Genomic DNA, 20833 nt, shown 5'->3' on the forward strand with positions numbered 1-20833 from the left:
AAACTGCCTTGCCGCCGCAGACACTAATGAAATACATTGAAGTGTCTCTGTGGTGTAGTGTGGATGGATCAGTCTGTTACTGAATGAGCTGATGATGTGCTAATAACTCTCAAGTCGTTGCTAAATCATTAGCATCACAGTCAATACTTCACACACAAAGCTGTGTCATTCACACATGATTTAAGCACATCAGCACGTTTGTGCTGACGGGTCACATATACATGTACTATACAAACTATGCTAAGCACAAATGAAATGAATGGGTGAATGGATGAATAAGTCAGGAAATATTGCACCTTGCCAGTGAGGCACAGCCACATTCAAGTGTGATCTAAATATCAACCAATCAATCAATCAATCTTTATTTATATAGTCCACAGTTTACAAAACATAGTTTGTCTCACAGGACTTCACAGGGTTGGTAACATCCTCTGTCCTTAGACCTTCGACCAGGTTAAGGAAAAACTACCAGGGAAAAAACCCTTGTAACAGGGAAAAAAGGGTAGAAACCTTAGGGAGAACCACAGGTGAGGGATCCACTCCCTGGACGGACAGACGTGCAGTAGATGTTACCCAAAACATACAATACACAATGACAAAGAATAAAAAGTAAAAAGTCTTTAAATGCCAGGATCATCTGGATCACTGGGTTTGTCACAGCCTGTAGTGAAGGCTGTTGTGGTATATACCAAGTATATGCATAGGAAAGTGCCCAATGAATATAATGTTAAATCCTTGCAAGATTAATAATGTTTTTTGGGTTACTTATTTGTTTTGTGGGTTTTGCCGATGTTATAAGTTGTACGTAATGCAGGCTACTGTGAATCTAAGAAAGTGACTAGGACTTTAAGCCTAGGGACCTCGGGGGACAAGGGGATGAGCTACGGACAGGTACCAGGAAGCAAGGACTGAAGAGAGGGAGAAATGTTTGGTGTGGGAGAGAGATGGAGTGTTTAAGATCAGGGTAAATATTGGAGTCTTAAAACCCCACAAAAAACCTGAGAAGGACACACCACAGAGAAAAGACTTCAGAGTCAACCTGAGATTAAAAGGCATCACTTAGTAGAGAAATCCTGAGGGAAAAAGCTGAGTTTGAACCAACCTAACTGGTGAGATCTCTCCATTTTTTTGTTTGTACTTTTTGACTATTTTTTTGCAAGATCTTTTTGGTGGAATACTTTTTTTGACCTTTGGACTTTTGGTGTTTTTTTCTGCTGGATTTTGTGAGACTTGGGGGAGGGGAACAATCATGGTGTAAGAAAGCAGTGTTGGTTTTGCATAGGTTTGTTGAATCTGCTGATATAATTTAACAGAAAAATACAACGTTTATTAGTAAACATTTTGTGTTTATACTTTGATTATTATGGGTATGTGATTGGGGGTGTCTATGGGAGATTACGATAAGGATAATACAACTTAAATATATTGGTGTAGCTTTTTTTGTTGAACAAATAGTAACAGTCAAATTGAGGGAGAAACAGTCTGATTGTTACACCAGGATATTGCACATCAGCTGAATGCCCGTGTTTTTATATTGCACTTGTAGTGTAGTGAATTATTCCACATAGTTTTATTTTATTTAGCAGCATTTAGTAAGACTATGGTTGACGGATAGAAGCTTTTTTTAGTCTGTTTGTGTGTGATTTTATGGATCTGAAACGTCTGCCTGAGGGCAAACGCTAAACAGTCCATGTCCGGGGTGAGAGGGGTCTTGGAGGATCCTGTCAGCACTCTTGAGTCAGCGGGAGTTGTGCAGGTCTTCCAGTGAGAGGAGACTGCCACCGACTATCCGCTGGGCAGTGCGTGTGACCCTCTGGAGCTCTTTCCTCTGTGCTGCTGTGCAGCTGGAGAACCATGCACAGAGGCAGTAGCTCAGGATGCTCTCTACAGTGCTGCGGTAGAAGGACATCAGAAGTTCCTCAGCGATGTTGTTTTTCCTGAGAACCCTCAGGAAGTAGAGTCTCTTCTGGGCCTTCCCCGCCAGCTCTGCAATGTGCAGTCCCCAGGTCAGGTCATCACTGATGTTGACTCCCAAGAAGCAGAAGTCTGAGACCCTCTCCACACAGACCCCATTAATGTGGAGTGGCTGGATGTTGTGTCTCTTTTTCCTGAAGTCAACCACCAGCTCCTTTGTCTTTGTTGTGTTCTGGAGCAGGTTGTTGTCGCGGCACCACACTGTCAGTCGGGGAGGATGGTGTTAAAGGCAGAGCTAAAGTCTATAAAGAGTATCCGTGCATAGCTCCCCTGATGCTCTAGGTGGGACAGGACAGCATGGAGAGCAGTGTTCACGGCGTCCTCTGTAGACCTGTTAGCTGTGTATGCAAACTGTTATGTGTCGAACGAAGGAGGGATGAAAGACTTAACGTGGTTTCTGATGAGCTTCTCGAAGCACTTCATTACCACTGGAGTCGATGCTACTGGCCTGTAGTCATTAAGGCTGTCGATGTTTTTTGGGGAGTGGGACTATGATGGAGGATTTGAGACAGGACGCGATGGTGGACTGGCACAGAGACTGGTTAAAAATCCTGGTGAGGACCCCGGCCAGCTGATCTGTGCAGTCCTTCAGAGCCCGCCCTGAGATGCCATCGGGTCCGGCTGCTTTCCGTGGTGCTTTTCTGACATTTCCACCTCGAACCGCGCGAATTAGTGGTTGAGCTCCCCTGCCAATGATGCATCGCCAACTACAGGACCCAGATTTGTTCTGTAGATAGTGATGTGCTGAACGCCCAGCCACACCTGCCTGCTGTTGTTGCTCTGCAGATGGTCCTCAATCTTCCTCTTGTATTCAACTTGAAGAAGACAACTTGGCCTCTCGGATGCCCCTCTTCAGGTTAGCGCAGGTTGTGCTGTAGAGGGTCATGTCACCGGACCTGAAGGCAGTCTTTCTTTCCTTCAGCAGCTTTTGGACCTGACTGGTCATCCAGGGTTTCCGGTTGGGATAGACCCAGACGTGTTTCTCCACTGTAACAGTGTCTGTGCAGTGTTTAATGTATCTCAGTACACTGTCACTGAACACTTCCAGGTCTGGGTGTTCAAAAATACCCCAGTCGGTCCTTCTGAAACAGTACTGTAGCTGGTGGGAGGCTCCCTCTGGCCAGGTTTTTACTGTCTTTGTGGTGGTGGGAGAGAAAACTCAGTTTTTCTGAGTGGGGTGTATGCAGGGATCAGGAAGAGTGATACATGGTCAGACTGGCCCAGGTGTGGAAGTGGCTTAGCCCTGTAACCCTGCTTAATGTTCGTGAAGACTTCCAGTGTGTTGGCTCCTCTGGTGGCACACTTCACATGCTGGTGGAGTTTGGGGAGCACTGTTTTTAAATCCACATGATTAAAGTCCCCCGCGACAATGTGCACGGCGTCAGGGTGTCTGGTCTGCTGGATACTCACTGTCCGCAGTCGCTGTGTTTGTGCACCAGTTGTTTACATACAAACACAGTCCCCCACCTCTGCTTTTCCCAGAGTCACTGTTCCTGTCGTGGTGTTGTACCGTGTAGCCTGTTAGCACGATAGCGGAGTCGACGAGTGGAGCCAGGATTCTGTTAGCAGCAGAATGCAGCTGTACTTGACGATGTTGTTGGTCGCCACCTGTAGCCTCAGTTTGTCGATTTTGTTGACTAGGGATCTGGCGTTGGTGAGGAAAGCACTAGGAAGCAGGCTGTCTCCGTAGCCTCGCTAGCGCGCCGGCTAAGCAGCCTCTCTTTTGTTTCCTTTCCCTTCGCCGTCTCCGTCGCCTGCCCCTGGGGATGATGATCCATGGGGAGCCGGGACTCCACGCTATGTCTGCCGGGATGTCGTGGAAACGGAGAAACTCTGTTAACCGATCCTAAGAAGTTCGGGCCGGTTGTAGATATTGTTCGCCCAGCTAAATGAAGTTGTCACGATATATACAAAACTAATAAAAACTTACAAACAAAGCACTGAAATGAGGAGCACTGAGCCGATGCGTCCGTGCTCGCCGCCATGCTTTTTTTTTTCTGAATCCCTCTGAATATAGTATATATATAACATTTGGATTCAACATTTATATAATCAAATTGTTCAGAGATGAGAGGAAAACTGTCACTGTTAGCTGAACATCTGTCAGCAGAGAGAGAGAGAGTTTCCCCGGTTTGTTCATCGACCACAGCCACATCGGGGAATATAGGACCTTTGTGTAAAAAGCGCTGTCACTCACTGACCCACGAACGTACTGAGTCACGTAGCAGGACACTGGGCTCCTGCTAAGCACTGAAAGATTCGGTGAACAAATCTTTTGAACGAATCATTTTAATGAACGGAATCTAGGGATTCAGTCCACTCAAATGAACTGCCAATCCCATCACTATTAACCAGTGTAAGTGCGGATGTCAGATATAAGTCACTTTTGTAAGACAATGTAATCAGTTGTCCAAAATCTGATATAGGCAACATTTTAGAATTGGGCATCAAGATCTGCAGTGTAAATGCAGCTTTTATGGATTCCCTAGCCTCTTACCTTAATCATCACAACTAAATACCTAACCCTTACCCCAAACCTAACCTTATAGGAGACATATTATAGCCTATTTCTACAAGTTCACAGAGTTCCCTGGTGTCCTAATGAACATGTCTGTGACATGCTTTGGTCAAAATACCTTAAGGACAGGCTTTTAGCCAGCAGGGCATCCGGGCGTCCTGGGGGAAATAATAAGAAATTAGACGCCCTACTTTTAGGCAGGACGCCCTAAAGACGCCCTATTTTTCCCCCGGTAACCACCGAAACGATGTTGATGACACGCGGGTATAGACAGCCCTAAAATGCTCTGTTTTTGAGTAGAACTCTGTGCTGCGCTGTGCAGCCAAGAATAGAACACTTTGCGGACTGCCACTCTTCCAGATACTATTGCCCTCGCCTGCACTCTGGAGTATTTTAGGGACAAAGCGGAGCCAATTCTAACCCTAAAGCCAAGTCTTAACCCTCAGAAAAGCTTTTTAAGGGTTGACAGAACTTGAGCACCAGCCAAAATGTCCTCACTTTCCCAAAATGTCTTCAGTCCAGATGGTTATTGGTTTTTGGTCCTCAAAAAGATACCCATACAAGAAAACACACACAGGTTCATGCAGCACTCCTTTTAAGGACTCTGCATTGACGTCAACCCATCATCTTATCCATAAAACGTTGTTTCCTAACCTTGTGTGAACCTAACCGCAATTAAAATCTTAGCCCTAAACATAACCAGAAATTAGGTTCTGCCTCATTAGAACCAGGATTTGAGGACTACTGGTCCTGACATGTGTTTGTGCCTGAACAAGTAACAAATGCAAGCGCGCACACACACACACACACACACACACACACACACACACACACACACACACACACACACACACACACACACACTGACAGGTGCTGTGATCTGAGAAGCCATGGTTCTCTCTGTAGCCCAGTCGTTCACTTTACTCTTTCATGTGCCCCTGTGGCCTGAGGGGCACTCCTGGTGTGTGCGTGTACTTGTATAAAGGTGCCAGACTCGTTCCTGGCCTTCAATGCTCTTCATTACCACCACACGGACTGGGGAAAGTAGGAGGAGAGAGGGAGAAGAGGCATGTGAAAAGATAAAAGAAATGACAATGAGTAAGAGTGAGACAAACGGAGTGGAGGAAGATGAAGGCAGGATGTGAGGGGGTGATGCTGACAGAGGAGTGTAGGTAGGCACTGAAAAATCTTTCTGAAAAAGAAATTAGCAAATCGAGGGAGAGAGAGTTTGGGGGAAGGTGGGCAAACTTGGTGGTGAGGGAACAACAAGGAAGAGATACAGTTGATAGAAAGACAGTGAGTTGCTTTTTATTGTTTGTTTGAAACTCAGTATGCGCTTTGAACCAGTAAGACTAACGAAGCAGAGAAACTACTGCAAAAACCAGCAGGAGCTTTGTTGAGATTATGTTCACACACACATACACACGTACACAAGTACACACTCACGCACACACACGCAATGGCAAACAAAAATTGAACAAGAAAAATAGTGGTGAGTCTATAATAATTGTATTCATATTTAAACACCAGATCAGACTGTTTTTCAAAATAATATGTAACTTTTAAATATAGTGAAACCATGGAAACAAACCAGAAAAAAACTCTCCTGCCTGAATCACTCGGCCACACAATTATTGTGCTGCCTCAATCCTTTCCACTGTTGTTTTTATCCACTCTTTTTTCAGTCCAGTCTTCATTTCGCCTCACGGAGGAAATGTAGCAGCAAGGTATCCATCTTTTACTACAGTGGAGCTGACTATGTATATATACAGTATATCTATCTTTCTATCTTTCTATATATATATATATATATATATATATATATATATATATGTATGTATATATGTATATATATATATATATATATATATATATATATATATATATATATATATATATATATACACATGTGGACGACCAGAGAATTTGGGCTTGCTGCTATCTTAACCAGTCTGTCCAGTCTGGCTACTTCACACACCAACGCACAGCGTAGAAATTATTTTCCAGACTGGTAAAAAATAATGTGGAAGAGGTGTAGCTACATGCAGGGGAAATATCTATAATATATGATATCAAAAGAAAACAACAGTATTTAGGAGAGAACTAGTGATGAGACAAATATGTGACAAATAACTATGCTGTTCATGTAAAAGTTTAAGTTGAGTTTTCAGTTTTTGACCCGTAATTATATTATTATTATTATCATCATCATTATTATTATTATTATTCCTACTATTATTTTGCAGGGTGTTCTCCTCCAGAGGTTCTTCACAAGTTCACCATTAAAATAATATTTTAGAAAGAAAGTGTGCCAAGTGATTATTCAATAGATGTGTGGCATGTCCTCAACACTTTTTGTCATCACCAAATTAACTAAACATTAACCTAATGAAGAAGAAGAAAAAACGTCAAATAAACATATGATCCGAATGATGCTGAATATCTACTCCCTATCTGATGCGGAGGCTGTTTGTGGTTGGCTGAGAGAGGGATTATAGGGTCGCCAAATTAATAAGTAAATAAATAAAGAGGATCATCACAACGTAACGGCAGTGGCGGCTGCTTTTTAGTCCCAGTCCGTCCCTGGTTTCATCTGTGTTAATTCAGTCAGGCCAAGTTTCCATTACGCGTGCCAACATCCTTTGATCAGACTTCAGATGCGACGGGAAAATCGATATATATATAAATCTATGTGCTGATTCAGATCATTATAATAAATAGTGATTGTTGTGATTATGTATTGTAGTTAAATGTGCCTGGAACTGTGGAAACCTGCCTGTGAGGTTTTAGTGACGTGCGCAATGTGCACCGGTCAGCCAAACTATCACTGGGCACTGGATCCCCCTGAAATCTGATTGGACCCCCCAGGTGCCCCCCCAGATTGACATATCACGGTACCGCACGTCTTGTCGAAAGGAGCCAGTTGCATTTTGAAATCAGTGACGCCTATTGACTGCTAAGTCCCTCCTGTACACTAGTTGGCGCTGTGTACCACAAAGAGTTGTAATCCACATTATTAGGAGAAGAAGAATCACCACAGAAGAAGAGGAAGATTTGAACGAGAGGACCGTTTATCGTTGGTGGAGTGCGTTGAGCCAGTAGAACAGGACAGAAGATAAAGAAGAAGAGATAAATAGACTTCATGGACAGTGAAATCCTCATTTTAAAGAAAGTTTTACGGCGTGTCCTAATTAGGGGTGTTAAATTATCGTGTTAATTGCGATTAATTAAGTACAGTCATATTTAACACGTTATGTTCTTTAATCGCGTAAATCTCTCCTTTACTGATGCCCCCGGTACCAGCGTTACAAACGTCATAAAACCATGTTTAACTTTAACAAACACAGACATGCTGCATACCCACAGAAAGGTCAGAAACTCAGCTAAAAGGTCATATAAACCATTCTTATGTTCACCGATGGATCAAACAGCAGGAGCAGAAAAAAACTGTTACAGCGCACACATTGAAAAGCGGCACCGAAGCGTCAGCGTGATTATGTAAACAAAAAAAACACGTCGGCTGGACAGCGGTATCACTCTACGACCAAGATTGACGGATCCAGCCCCAAAATAAGAGCAAAACAACAACTGACTTTGAAGAAATACAAGCAGAAATGTTGTCTTACCTTTGCTGTTTATCAAAACAATTTATTTCCACTGGAACAAAACCTCTTCTAATGAAGAACTACACTTCCACATTATATGGACCTGATTTTTATTTGTATTTTCTAATTATTTAGAGTTTGACAATAACACAGCAGAATGTAAATGGCTTTGTCAAAACAATAAATGACTTTAAAAAGCCACTTTTTTGTTATATATCAATCTTTTGATCTGCCACAATGATGTAATTATGAATTTAAGTGAAAATACCTCAAGTTGAGGGCTTTTCTCAGCAATTTAAGGTAGAATTAGATTAATCAATCGCACATTTTTTTTAATCGCTTGACAGCACTAGTCCTAATGAGTCGCTGTTTAAAATCACTTTTGTGTTCAGATAAAAGATCGTTTTGCTAGAAGCCACGAGTATAAAGTTAACAACGTTAACATTAAGTGAGTGAGTACCAGAGAGAGAGCATTTTCATCATTTTTGTTTTATTATGTATTTATTGAAACATTTTGTAAATATATTAAATACATTTTGTAATTTGTTAATAAACAAGTTATACACACAAATCTGATCTCCTGTGTGCTTAGTATGTACATTTTAACATTAACAGACTTTGATTGCAATTCATTGCTCGAGAAACAAATTCATTGTCATAGTCTGTGGACCCCCTGAAATAGCCTTGCCCCCCCCCCTTGCCACCCAGAGATAAAAGGTTAGCTCCGCCACTGCACCTATGGTCAATTTGGAGTGCACAATTTACCTAGTCCCCACATTGCATGTTTTTGGACTGTGGGAGGAAGCCAGAGAACAAAGGGCAGAACATGCAAACTCCATGCAGGAAGGCCCTTGTTCCTACTGGGGCTCAAACCCGGGCCTTCTTGCTGCACCACTACACTACACCAACTGTGTGGCCTAAAATTTTATTCTTACATTTTAATTTTTTCCTTAATACCAATTCCACTCTATAATATTGTTCATTCTTACATTTATCATATTAATTTGTGTCCTGTTTTTATTGCTATTTTACTTTTTTCTCTGTAAATGGTTTTAAACTCATACTCCACATTACCTGGCATCAAATAAAACATGCTGGGTATGTGTGTGATTCACTTGCACTTAGTTAATTTATTTGTAATTTCATCACGCAGAAGAAAGTGCATCACTTTGGATGTGAACACACCATAAAAGCATGTGTATCTGTCTGTCTAAGCAGCCTTGTTGACCTACATTAAACAAGTACTCAGGGAATAGTAAAATATAAACATTTTCTGAGTCCACTATTGTTTACAATTAGCACAACATTTAAATGTCATTGGATTGTGTCCCTCAGATCTCTGTGTGAAGAAATAGAAAGAAAGAGTGTGACATTTGTTGCTCCTGTCACACAGTCCTGATGACCTTTAGTTTGATGAAGAAAAGTCAAAAATGCTTTGTGCCGTGAAGACGCCAGCGCTTTCAGATGTAGGGAATGAGACACCTGATGAGTGAACCTTCATGTACTTTCAGTTAGCATGTGCAGGCGTGTTCACTTCTCATCCCCCTTGTGCTTGTCTGCTCCATGGTCTGTGCTCTCCTCCACTTTGTAAATAAAACACGTTCATTATTGTTGTGTGTTTGTTTCTCCACAGCTGGAGAAGAAAGACGTGACGCCACCCTTCAAACCTCAAGTCTCTGACGAGTACGGACTCGAAAACTTTGACACGCAGTTTACTAATGAGCCAGTGCAGCTAACACCCGATGATGAGTAAGTACTCCTTCTGCCGCTCACATCACTGACATCATTAAACTCAGAGCCATCTTGTGGTTTATTCAAGCTTGTTTGTGACAACAATTATTTCTCAAGTCAGGTAGATTTCTTGTCTCTGCCACTTGATATTGATTGTAAATAGTCTGCATTTATGTAGAGATTTTCTAGTTTGGATGACCACCCACAACGCTGTACACTACATACTTGCCATACACACTTTTCTTATAGCACTTTTTTTGTTGCACTTTATCTTTTCCCTTGCCATGCTGGCTCAGCCGCCAGCAGCAGTTTTTCAGTTGAGTGTATTGCCCTAGGACACATCGGCAAGAGCCAGAGAGGGTCGAACCCTGACCCTCCAGGGGTGGAAGATGACCACTCTAAGAAGTGGGCTGAGAGGAGAGTGGAAAAGTGTAGTCTCTGTATGGCTCACATCACGCTTTAAACCAGGGGTGTCAAACTCATTTTGGTTCGGGGGCCGCATCCAGCTTAATCCGACCTCAAGGGGGCCGGACCAGTAAACCCATCGCAAAATGACCGTGATCGAAGTAATAATAAGTCCACTTTTTTCTTTCTTTCTTTTCAAAATATATTATGAACAGCCTAAGAATTAAGGGGGGGCTCAAAAGCGTCCGTGTGCCCATCTTAAAGGTCACATAGAGTGGTCCTGTTGCACATATATGTTAGTTATGGAGGTCTACTTACATATATTAACTTGTTTTTATGGTCAAAAACCTCCTAGTTTCTGTGAACTAGTCGATAGAAATCCTCTTTTCTGACAGTGTTTTTCAGCCGTGATGTTTCAGAGTGAACTTTCACCCCCAGGAGACAGAGTCTTGTGATTGGCCAGTACTATCCAGCACATCCGTTCTCAGAAGCGCAGCGCCCCCCTCTGGAACGGCGGATGCACTGCTCCTCATTATCAAAACATTGTTTTAACAGTGTTTAAAAATAGCTTCGTCACGACTCCCCGCCGCAGTCCCTTTTATGACTTTAAACCGGAGTCAGACCCAGAGTCAGACCCAGAGTCAGAAGACAATGTTGCTCGTGAAACACCTCCACAACGGACGTTATTCTTCTTCTGCGGTTCAATGTACGTAACCGGATGTGCCCGGACTACCGCCCGGAGGAGGACGATCGGTTGTTCAGGAGAACCGCTGCTTACGTAACTATTACAGGATTTTCAGTGATCTCGTTGAGCCCCGAGATTACAATAAAACACAACGTTCTCAGCAATGGCTGAACTGTTTGTTTCGAACCATCAGGCTTCATAAACAAGGTAATGACGCAGATACACACCAAAAAAAACAGCGATAATAGGAACATCCGGTCTAGTTCCGCTTTAACATTCCGTTTAACGGCGTCATTCTTTTCCGGGCACTGAAATGAATAACACCGAAGACACGCCAACAGTTCATATAACTATGTTGGACGTTAACAAACTACGTTATCACGTTCTTTGCGAGCAGTGCTGCGTTCAAGTCAGCTTAGGAAATTGCCTACTCTTCCACTCGGACGGTGTGTCCACACTGAACAGATGGGTTTGAACAATGGGAACAATGGGAGAAACAGTATTGCAGTTAAGTCAAAACAATACAGTAGTGTAAATATAAATCCCTGAGCTATTGACATTTAAGTGATCTCGTGCCCAACCACAAAGATGTTGCAACATCCATATTATAGTACTGACATCATCAGTCTGTGACAAAACTTTTACACCCACTGGAAAAACAATGAGGAGCGCGCTCACACACTGCAAAAAAATTTAAATACACACACTGATTCCTTTGCTAAACATACAATTCAGTTTGTCTTGGACTCACATCTTAGTTTCTTTGGTGCTGTTAGGGTTCAGGTGATGGTTGGCCTCTAAGACCATGAACCATGAACAGAGGCTTTGAAAATGTTTAATAAAACTGTGTTTGTTTCCATCATGCGATACCAGTGCAGTTCTTGGCACAACTTGGCTAGCATTTTTATTCCTCGCCGTGGGTGGACTGGATGCCAATATCTGTGTCAGCTGTATCATGTGGGTGACAATAATTAAGTAGAACGTGACACAGTAAACACTGCTGCATGCTGACATGATTTGTTCAGAAAAGAAACACTAACCCTAATGGTCTCAAATCTTCTCTCTGCATCTTGTGTTTTTACCTTTCCATTACCGTCGATGCCTGGAAAAGACAATTCTCTGTAAACCAATCAACACTGAGTCTTCTGTATATTGGGAAGAACATCCAACACCCACCGAAAAAACAAACCAGCCACAACGTTCATAAATATGGTCAATCAAACGCCTTTACAACAATAACAACCATCAAGAAAGTGCAAATACACAGATACTTACTAGTGCAACAGTAAGAGCACCAGGTCGGCATCGGTTTTTCATGCTTCTGTGTTTTTCAGTTCTTGTCTTCAGACAATCATTTCCTCTTCCTGACTTTTTGAGATCTTATGATTCTGAGGTTGATAGCCCTGATCTTGCAAGGGTGGTTTTCCCGCTAAAAGAGAGTGGGCGAGTGAAGACAGCCCTTAATACTCCACAACAAGCCATTTAACCACAATGACTCTGAAGCTGCTAAATTGGGGTAAAAATCCTGCACAGTTACGATTTAAGAGATTCAGTCATTCCTTCATGGTTCCTGTTTTGGTGGTCTTGGTCTTTAATGATGGGCACTGCTCACTGCACAGCGTAAATACCACTTTTTTGCATACCATTTGCATACCACTGTATGACAGTGACACCATGGCAGATAGCATTCAGCTTCTGCAAGCAAAGAAAATTGTAGGGAGAAGGCAGTGGTCAGTTGTGGTAACTGACTGTGCTGGTGTGAAAATCCAGCTGAGGTTCAAGTACATTAGTGGGATTGATGATAATGGAACAAACAGGAGTCCACACAGAATAACTGAGTGTATCAGATACTTCTGGGAGGCAGAACTGCTTGACGTGCCCAGGTCAAGATATTAACAGTGGGGTGACCGAGCCTTTTCAGTTGGCTCCCCAAAAGTCGAAATAAAGTACATTACATTACACTCAGCTTAAAGGTGCGACAACAGAGACACAAAGCATAGAAAACACTGTCTTTGAAGACGGTGGTGGAGTCATGTTGCAACAGCTTCAGGACTCAGGTGTGCAGATGAATTTGAGGAAACAGGAACCAGACAGCCACACCCAGACACACACAAACATTGACCAAACATTGACACACACACACAGAGAGGAAGAGGAGACACAAGGAAAAACAGAGCAGGAGGTAACAACGCCGACATGCACAGACTCTGCGCTGCTCTTTTTCTCTGCCTTCGAGAATTAATTCTTAACAAGCAGTTAATAAAATTGTGGTGTAGCCACTTCACTGTGCATGCAGTAGCATGTAAACAGGTCATTACTTGGCAAGTGTGAAATAAATCCATAAAAAAACCATCGGGAGATCCAAACCGACAGTGGGTAATGTGCCATCTTCCGAGAGGACGTCTGCGTCTAATAAAGACAAACTGGCCCCCCGCGTCTCCCCTACTTTGACGTTTCTATCCACCAGAGACATTGTTTTGATTAACGCAAACATGTGCCCTTCAGCGTGTGATGCGAGCCCATGTTTAAGATTAAACTTTGGAGAGAAATGGCTGGAGAGATCTGGCAGAACAACAGACACGACGCAGGCTTCGCTGCTGCAGACTGTCCACAACCACTGCACGGAAAACACAAACGCACCACTGTTTTCCTTTGTGCCGTCACAAAATGGATTCCATAAGGCTTTGGTGGGCCATGCCAATAGATATTACCAGGCTTATGTCAGATAGCACTTTCATTTGAGTCCATGCGGAATTGATTTTTCAGGCTCCAACGTTTATATATTTTTCCTGGAGAACTTTTATTGGACTTATTTCAGCCAGATATTTCTCAACATACGCGATTGCTTAATCATGCTGCTGAGCTGAGAATGAAATACACACATAATGAACCGTTATTAGCATTTTGAAGAATTGTACCCTCAAACAGCAGCAAAAGCTCATACTCCACAATATCTCGCACAGAGGGAAATGTGGGATTTTATTATGCCAAAGCATTTATGGATTTCACAACAGTGATGCTAACTGCACATCTCTCTACACCATTGATTTGAATGAGCTGTCTTCTCCACATGGTGGAACACGGAGGGAAAGTGGAGCATATTGTGGAGCAAAATGTACAACAAGGTGGTTACACAATCAAGTCAGTTTTCATACGCTGTCATGGACTATTTTTTCTGGACTGGCTGCTGGTGTGCTTTTGTATTCATTTTGAGTTGTCCTACATGTTTTAGTTGCCCATGTTTTCATTTATTTGTTTTATTCCATTTTAATTATTTTTATTTTTTTATCTTGTATTTTCCTCCTGTGTTTCTTTGTCTCGTTTCTCCCTCCACAACTGCCCTTCATCTGTTACGTTTTCTCAGTCCTTCCTCCTCCTCATTGCCCACACCTGTGTGTGTGTCTCCACGCCTCCTCACACCTGCAGTTTATGAATGTGTATTTAAGTGCAGCTCTATGTTCAGTCTGTGTTGTGTCTTTTGTGTTATTTGGGGTTTTATTGGAACTGCCAGCATTGAGATCACTGCATTTGGGATCATCTCCTGAACTTCTTACGTATTTGCTGTTGAGTGTTACATAAGCCTTTTTCTGACATGAACCATCTTCAGAAGATTGAGTCTGATCATTTATAGAAGTTTGCTGGGCACGTGACGAATGCAACAGGAAATAGTCCATTAGGCGTGTCCGTGCAGCTGAGTAATGGAGCTGATAGCTGATACAACTCAGGTTTTCCAGTGCAGTCCAGTCACTTGGGCTCATTCAGACATTATCTGGAGATTTGACTAGGAAGTTGGAAGAAGTAGTTCTGGGAAGTGAACAGCTTTTGTGGCCAATTGTGTTCTCACGTACAGCCTCTGTGGACAATTTCAGTAACGTGCGTATCAGAAAGCACTTACATGGTCTTTTTTTGATTGATAATTGTAATATATTGCCTACAAAATATACAATGCACCATCATTTTGAATAAATGAATGAAATGAAATCAGGGCTTACCCCTATCATTACCGGTGTCATGCTACTGCTGACCCCAGATTTCCACTGGACACAGCCGCGGCACGTCAGCGGTGCAGTCGCTGTTGCAAATCCATTCTAATCAATAAGAGCATTTCCACCAGACACGCCGTGGAACGTCTCAGCAGCGTCCCAGAAGCGGCTCGCCGCACCGAATCGCTTTTGATAGGTAGCAGTTCTATTTTTTTGCGTAAATTTCAACAGAGCATATCACACCAGACAGGTGACAATTTCACATCAACGATGGCTCCCAAGGCGCGCGGTGGGGATTAACGCCGGGCAGAGGTCGAAGCAGAACCGCGCTGCTGACGTGCCGCAGCTGTAACATGTCCAGTGGAAATCCGGGGTAAGTCTTTATGACATAATGCACATGGAACCACTGAGGACACAAAAGTTATTAAAACTGGGATATTTAGCTCCCAGTTTCATGAAGAGTGGAACAATCATGAAAAAAAGTACAATATAAAAAAAAAAAATAAGGCTTAATTTCCAAACTCTTTTCACACACAAGAAATTTTCTGTCCTCTGGGACAGGATGGACCATATTCTTCCGGGCTGTTTACTTTTCAAATTAAATTAACTGATTTCCTAATAAATATGCAAGCAAGAATCATTCCAATCATCAGTATCTTATATTTTCAGCCTGTGAAGTATTTTAAATGTTGTGTGTTTTTTAGTGTTTGGCTCCCACCATCAACGCAAACAACACTGTTTTTGTGGCAGCAGATCCCCGCAGTGTAATCTACAACAGGATTTATACAGAATTAATGTAGTGTATGTCATAACCAAGATCTCTGAGAAGCTGAACTTTAATTGAGAACAGCTTCCAGAGCCCGGCAGGTTTGAAAGAGATAAAAACTTAAATATGTACAGCTCTCTGATTATAAAGGCAAAAACATGGCACAAAAGCGATCCTTACTTACTTAGGATCTGACTTTTATATTGATTAATCTGCAAACAACATTTACCAGTCACACAGTACTTACCCTGTTCATTCTCTACATCATCTGAGTATAAAAAAGACTGTAGAATGTGAAGGTCTGACCAGAAAACCTGTTTCTACATTCTCCACTGTTGTATAATTTACAGACAGAGTCGGGGAGAACACGTCCAAGGTTGGTTTCCGAAGCCTTTGTGTGTTAAACGCAAAGGCTTCGGAAACCAACCTTTTTCTATAATCATTTATTTTCACACATCGCACGAGAACTCACACAGCTGCATGAATTGCCCCCACTAATTCTAAATTACAGTTTGAAGATGAAAATTGCGATTTACACTATCTACTGCTGTCTGAAAATCTTTAAAGCAACAAAAGCCACATTTCTCTTCCTCTATTATTGAATGATCGTGAACAGAGTATAAACATCAACACAGACTCTGATCTCTATATCTCTGATCTCGCCCCGAAAACTGCATGTCTCTTGATTGTTTATAGTCTCCACATCATGAATTGTACATTTATCGTTTGTGCTTTGTTGTGAACAAGAAAACAGAAGAAGCACTCTCTGTGTTTGAAGAATGCATTCGTACTGTGCGTGCTGGTATGTTTTTGTTTGAGGATGGAAATGATTCATGTCCAGATGAGCATTTTAACTTCTGTATCGCAAGAGATCTGTGTCCACAGCACAGCACTGATCAGCTCTTCTGTCATTTAAAGCCATGTGTATTCTGCATCATATCTACCCACTTTTAGTCTGAAATGGCTTTTTACTTTTCTGTTACACATGATGAGATGAGATGAGATGAGAGTGAAACTGAGAGTAAACATCAATTGTGTTTCGTTCATAGTGGCTGGTCAACTCACAACTGATAGGAACCAATCAGAAAGTGACAGTGGGTTAACTCGTAATTGACAAATACAGCTCAGGAACTTTCAAAATAAAATGATGCCAGCAGGGTTTCCAAACTCTTGGGCAGGTGTTACCGTGGCAGATGTGACACATTTCAAAATTAAAACATGAACATTTTAGATGGACTGAGCTGTTTATAGAACTCGAGAATTAAACACAGGTGCATCAACAATGCATGCCGACCGGCATGGACATGGCTCCACGGCTTCTCCGGGTCAGTTGAAAACACACATGGTCAGGAGAGGGGAAGGAAGGTGGTGAGATTAAGTGGAAGACGAGGGATAGATGTGTAGAATGGTGTTGTAAAGACATTTACTCCAAAACTGTGGAGCTCCATAGACTTAAAGGACGAAAAAGTGACTAGACTTGAAATGAAAGTCTTTTCTCACATTGTAAGTGTGTTGTTGAAACATAAAAGAGCTTTAAAGAACATAAAACAGGTCTTGCCGTTCTTGCTTACTCTGTAATACACAGAACAATAGACTGTGGAGCAGTTCTCCTCCACAGCCTTGTTGTGACTTCTTCTTCTTTCCTTGCTTACATCTGTTGACTTCAAATGAAGCATAATTACGATTCTCAAAATAAAACATGACATTCAGGGTTGCCACTGGTTCAGTTCAGTTCTTGGGTGGAGACTGACTGAGGTGGCATCGTAGCGTTTGGCTGCTCGTGTGACTTTTTCAACATGTACAGGAATAAATACACCTTTGTGAGATGACAGGTCATGGAGCAACATGAGCTCTCTGAGTTAATTGGAGCCTTATTAAATGCCCATCATGCTCTGAAGCCCTGACATATGTCTTTGTGTAGCTACCATGGCTCTCCCTCTGTTTGAAAGTGCTGTTACTCCTCTGCTCTTGAACAGACACTAATCTTCAATCCAGCGGAGTGGGTGAGTCTCACAGCTCATTAAGATGGTGCCGTGCGACGCCTCTGAAGCTCATCTCGACTCATTTGTGACGGAGTTTGACAACAGGAGTCGCTGACAGAATTTTGGAGAGGCAATTGTGGAAGAGGCTCGGTTGCACCACAGGGGGAGAGAGAGAGAGAGAGAGAGAGGGAGATTGAGTGGGAGAACAGGGTGGAGAGCATCCTGCCAGTTCAGTAGTGGAGATGTCAACCTGGCATCAAACGCCATGGCACATCAAAAGAAGACGCATGCCTCCTCCCTTCTCGTCTCGCACTTTATCTCCCATCCCTTTTCCTTTCCCTCTGTTACCAAGGAGAGGGACTGACGTCGCCCACTCCTGTCGGAGGGGGTTACACAAAAAAGCTCTCCAGTCTCCCACTCCCGATGGGCTTGGCACGAGAAGAAAGAGAAGTGAGATTTGTGTAGGCAGAGAGAAGGGTAAACCCTCTGTGTTCAAGATTTACATTGCAACATAAAAAGCCAGAATTGCTGGAGGCTCTTGCCAGCTTGGTGAGATGGGGGAGGGCTTCAGGTTATCAATGCCAGTTCCCTGATTAAGTAAATCAGGGCCAGGGCCTATCTGCAAGCAGACTGTAGTCCTCTCCAGCCTTGGTCCTTGGTGAATGTTTTGCAGGGAATGACTGTGAGAGTTTGTTCAACTCTGCTTTGTCTGTCTGAACCTGTTGCTACTCCTTGTGCAATAGATGTATTTTTGGTTGTTAAAAATCTACTTGTTTCCAACATAAAACCTACAGGGTCGAGGAGAATAAAGACCAATCATGGTTTCACTATTCATTAGGTCCACTCTGGTCCATGTGAGTCATGTACCTAATTACTGACTGTGTGCATGGACTCAGATTTTCAATCCCAGAATTTGTCGAGCAGGTAGTTCCAATGTATTGGAATGGAATGTGGGATCAGGTACAAGTGGGAAAAACGCCAGACTGAGTCAGTACCTCATTTTCGTATGAATGGAAGCACATGCATGTGAATAAATGCCCCCCACTGTCAGTGCACGGTCTTGATATCTACATGGACGTAGACGATGTCCACAGAATTAGGTCTTGACCAGTGTTGGGGCAACGGATTACATTAACGATATTACTTTTTAGCTTTTTAACGAAGAAAAGTAACGCATTACACTAAAAATATCAGTAACTACACTACTTTACTTGACTATAGTAACGCGCTTTTCTGTGCTACCCATGCCGTGTTTGCCTGTGTGTAAAGTTCTGATCCGTTTGAGTGATGTGTGTGCTTGCCTGGGCACTGTTATGATGGAGATCGATTTTTGTGACGTAGCTGCTGGTGCTAAGGAGGCAGATGGAGATGAATATGGAGACCCTGGAGAACAGGCTTTTAGCCAATGAAAATAATAAGAGATTAGATACCCTACTTTTAGGCAGGATGCCCTAAAGACGCCCTATTTTTCCTCCCGTTTCCGATGTTGTGATGGCGCACGCAAAAACTGCAGCCAGCACGCGCCTGTCTATACCCGCTTAGAGTCTGTCCAAGATCAGTTTGGAACACCAATAAAACGATTCCAACAAGACGTGAGTACACTGTGGAACAGCACCTATTAAATGCTGGAAAGTCTCTGCGCAAAAGTGAAACTTGGCTTCAAACAGCGCAGATTATGAACTCCCCGCGACAGAACTCTCTCTCTCTCTCTTTGAGCAGTTAACTAAAGACATCGGCTCATCTGATGCATCTGCACCCTTAATTACAGCACTAAAGTGCCTTCTACACAAAGATTGAGACCACAGAGTGAAAACAATGAAAAGTGTGCTCTTGAGAATCTGTCAACACGTTTTACTAAGATCTACTCGGATCTCCTGTATTTCATCCCGACTGAACCCGATCCTCGTCATAAAGATCATTATTTATGTGTCATATATGGATGTTGGGATAAAACTGCGCATAAAGAAATGATCCAGTCTGCGTTGGATCATATAGTTTTACATGCCATTACTTAGCCTGCCCACATAGTGTTTACTATGTGGGCAGGCTAAGTGATGTTTGTCCATATATCTACACAGTAAATTAAGAAAGTAAAGTAATCCAGTAACTACTAAAGTAATCTCATTACAATTTACAGAAGTAACTAGTAACTAATTACTTTTTTTGAGCAACTACCCCAACACTGGTCCTGATATCGTTTGGATATACCATGAGCACAGCAGGTGATTGTCCCAGTGAATGTCCGGAGTGACTTCTGCTGACATTTGTCTTCTCACTACACTCCCTCCAGTCAATATCCAAACCTCAGTGCTTGTCTGAACACAGGTTTAGGATGCTGACAGATAACTTTGATGTCTCGAGTTGTCCCAGGTGTATTTTTGTTTGGTCACAGTTGTTAAGACACCAGCTACCAGGTGAATGTTTTTCTCTTCAGAGTTTTTTGTTTTTTCATTGTGTCCGATACCGATATCACAAACTTGAGTATCTACCAATATTGGTCCTTCTGAAGACACAATTCTCCAACTATGCTGATTTTTAGTGACATTTTTACAGTCTGTGTATCATGAAACAGTATCCTGCTCGGCTCATCCCTAGTCATCATTTTATTGTGAATACTGCTTCCTGGTCACCAAGAATGACACAGTGAATGTAAAGCTTCTAGGAATCCAATAGCAAATACAGATGGTGCCATTTTTCTGTCACCATTACACTGTCTCAACAACTTAAACTTCATCATGACAAGTATAAGGCAACAAGATTCCAGACTTCTGTCTTCAAGGTCCTACAATAAGTGGACATGTAAGGACAGAAGTCCTGAAAGTGATCTTTTCGTATTTCATACACGAGTTGAAAATGCTCTCCAGATTTCCTCAGGCTTTTCTGCCTCCTCCTCCTTCTCTCTGCATCTGGTAATGCTTTCAAGTTGTAGGAGGGGGAACAAAAAGGTTTTACATTGGTTGAACAGTGTTTTGGTCAACTCCCAGACCTTCTCCCTTCTCTTTTATGTGCCCCTCTCTGTGGGAAGAGGAAAAAAAACATAAACATTTCTAAATGGAATTGTTGTATCACTTTGACCACTTTTTGTCTTTGTAGAGTGACTGCACTTCACATGAGATTAGATGGAGAGAAAATATTTGCTTCATCAGTATGCCGGTCAGCAAACCGTAAGAAAGACAGAGTCACA

At 42.4% G+C, this 20833-nt stretch overlaps 1 protein-coding gene across 1 annotated transcript in view; it reads left to right on the top strand.

The window, feature by feature from the left end:
- The window catches only part of prkcz (protein kinase C, zeta), a gene marked incomplete at both ends in the record, with an annotated part of 236578 nt that overhangs the window by 205779 nt on the left and 9966 nt on the right, over positions 1-20833 (top strand). The window contains one exon of the mRNA XM_083891163.1: positions 9731-9846. Within this exon, the coding sequence (XP_083747289.1) occupies positions 9731-9846 (116 nt within the window). The remainder of the gene's footprint in view (positions 1-9730; positions 9847-20833) is intronic.

The sequence above is a fragment of the Microchirus variegatus genome (assembly GCF_963457635.1).
Source record: "Microchirus variegatus genome assembly, chromosome: 6".
Lineage (NCBI taxonomy): Eukaryota > Metazoa > Chordata > Actinopteri > Pleuronectiformes > Soleidae > Microchirus > Microchirus variegatus.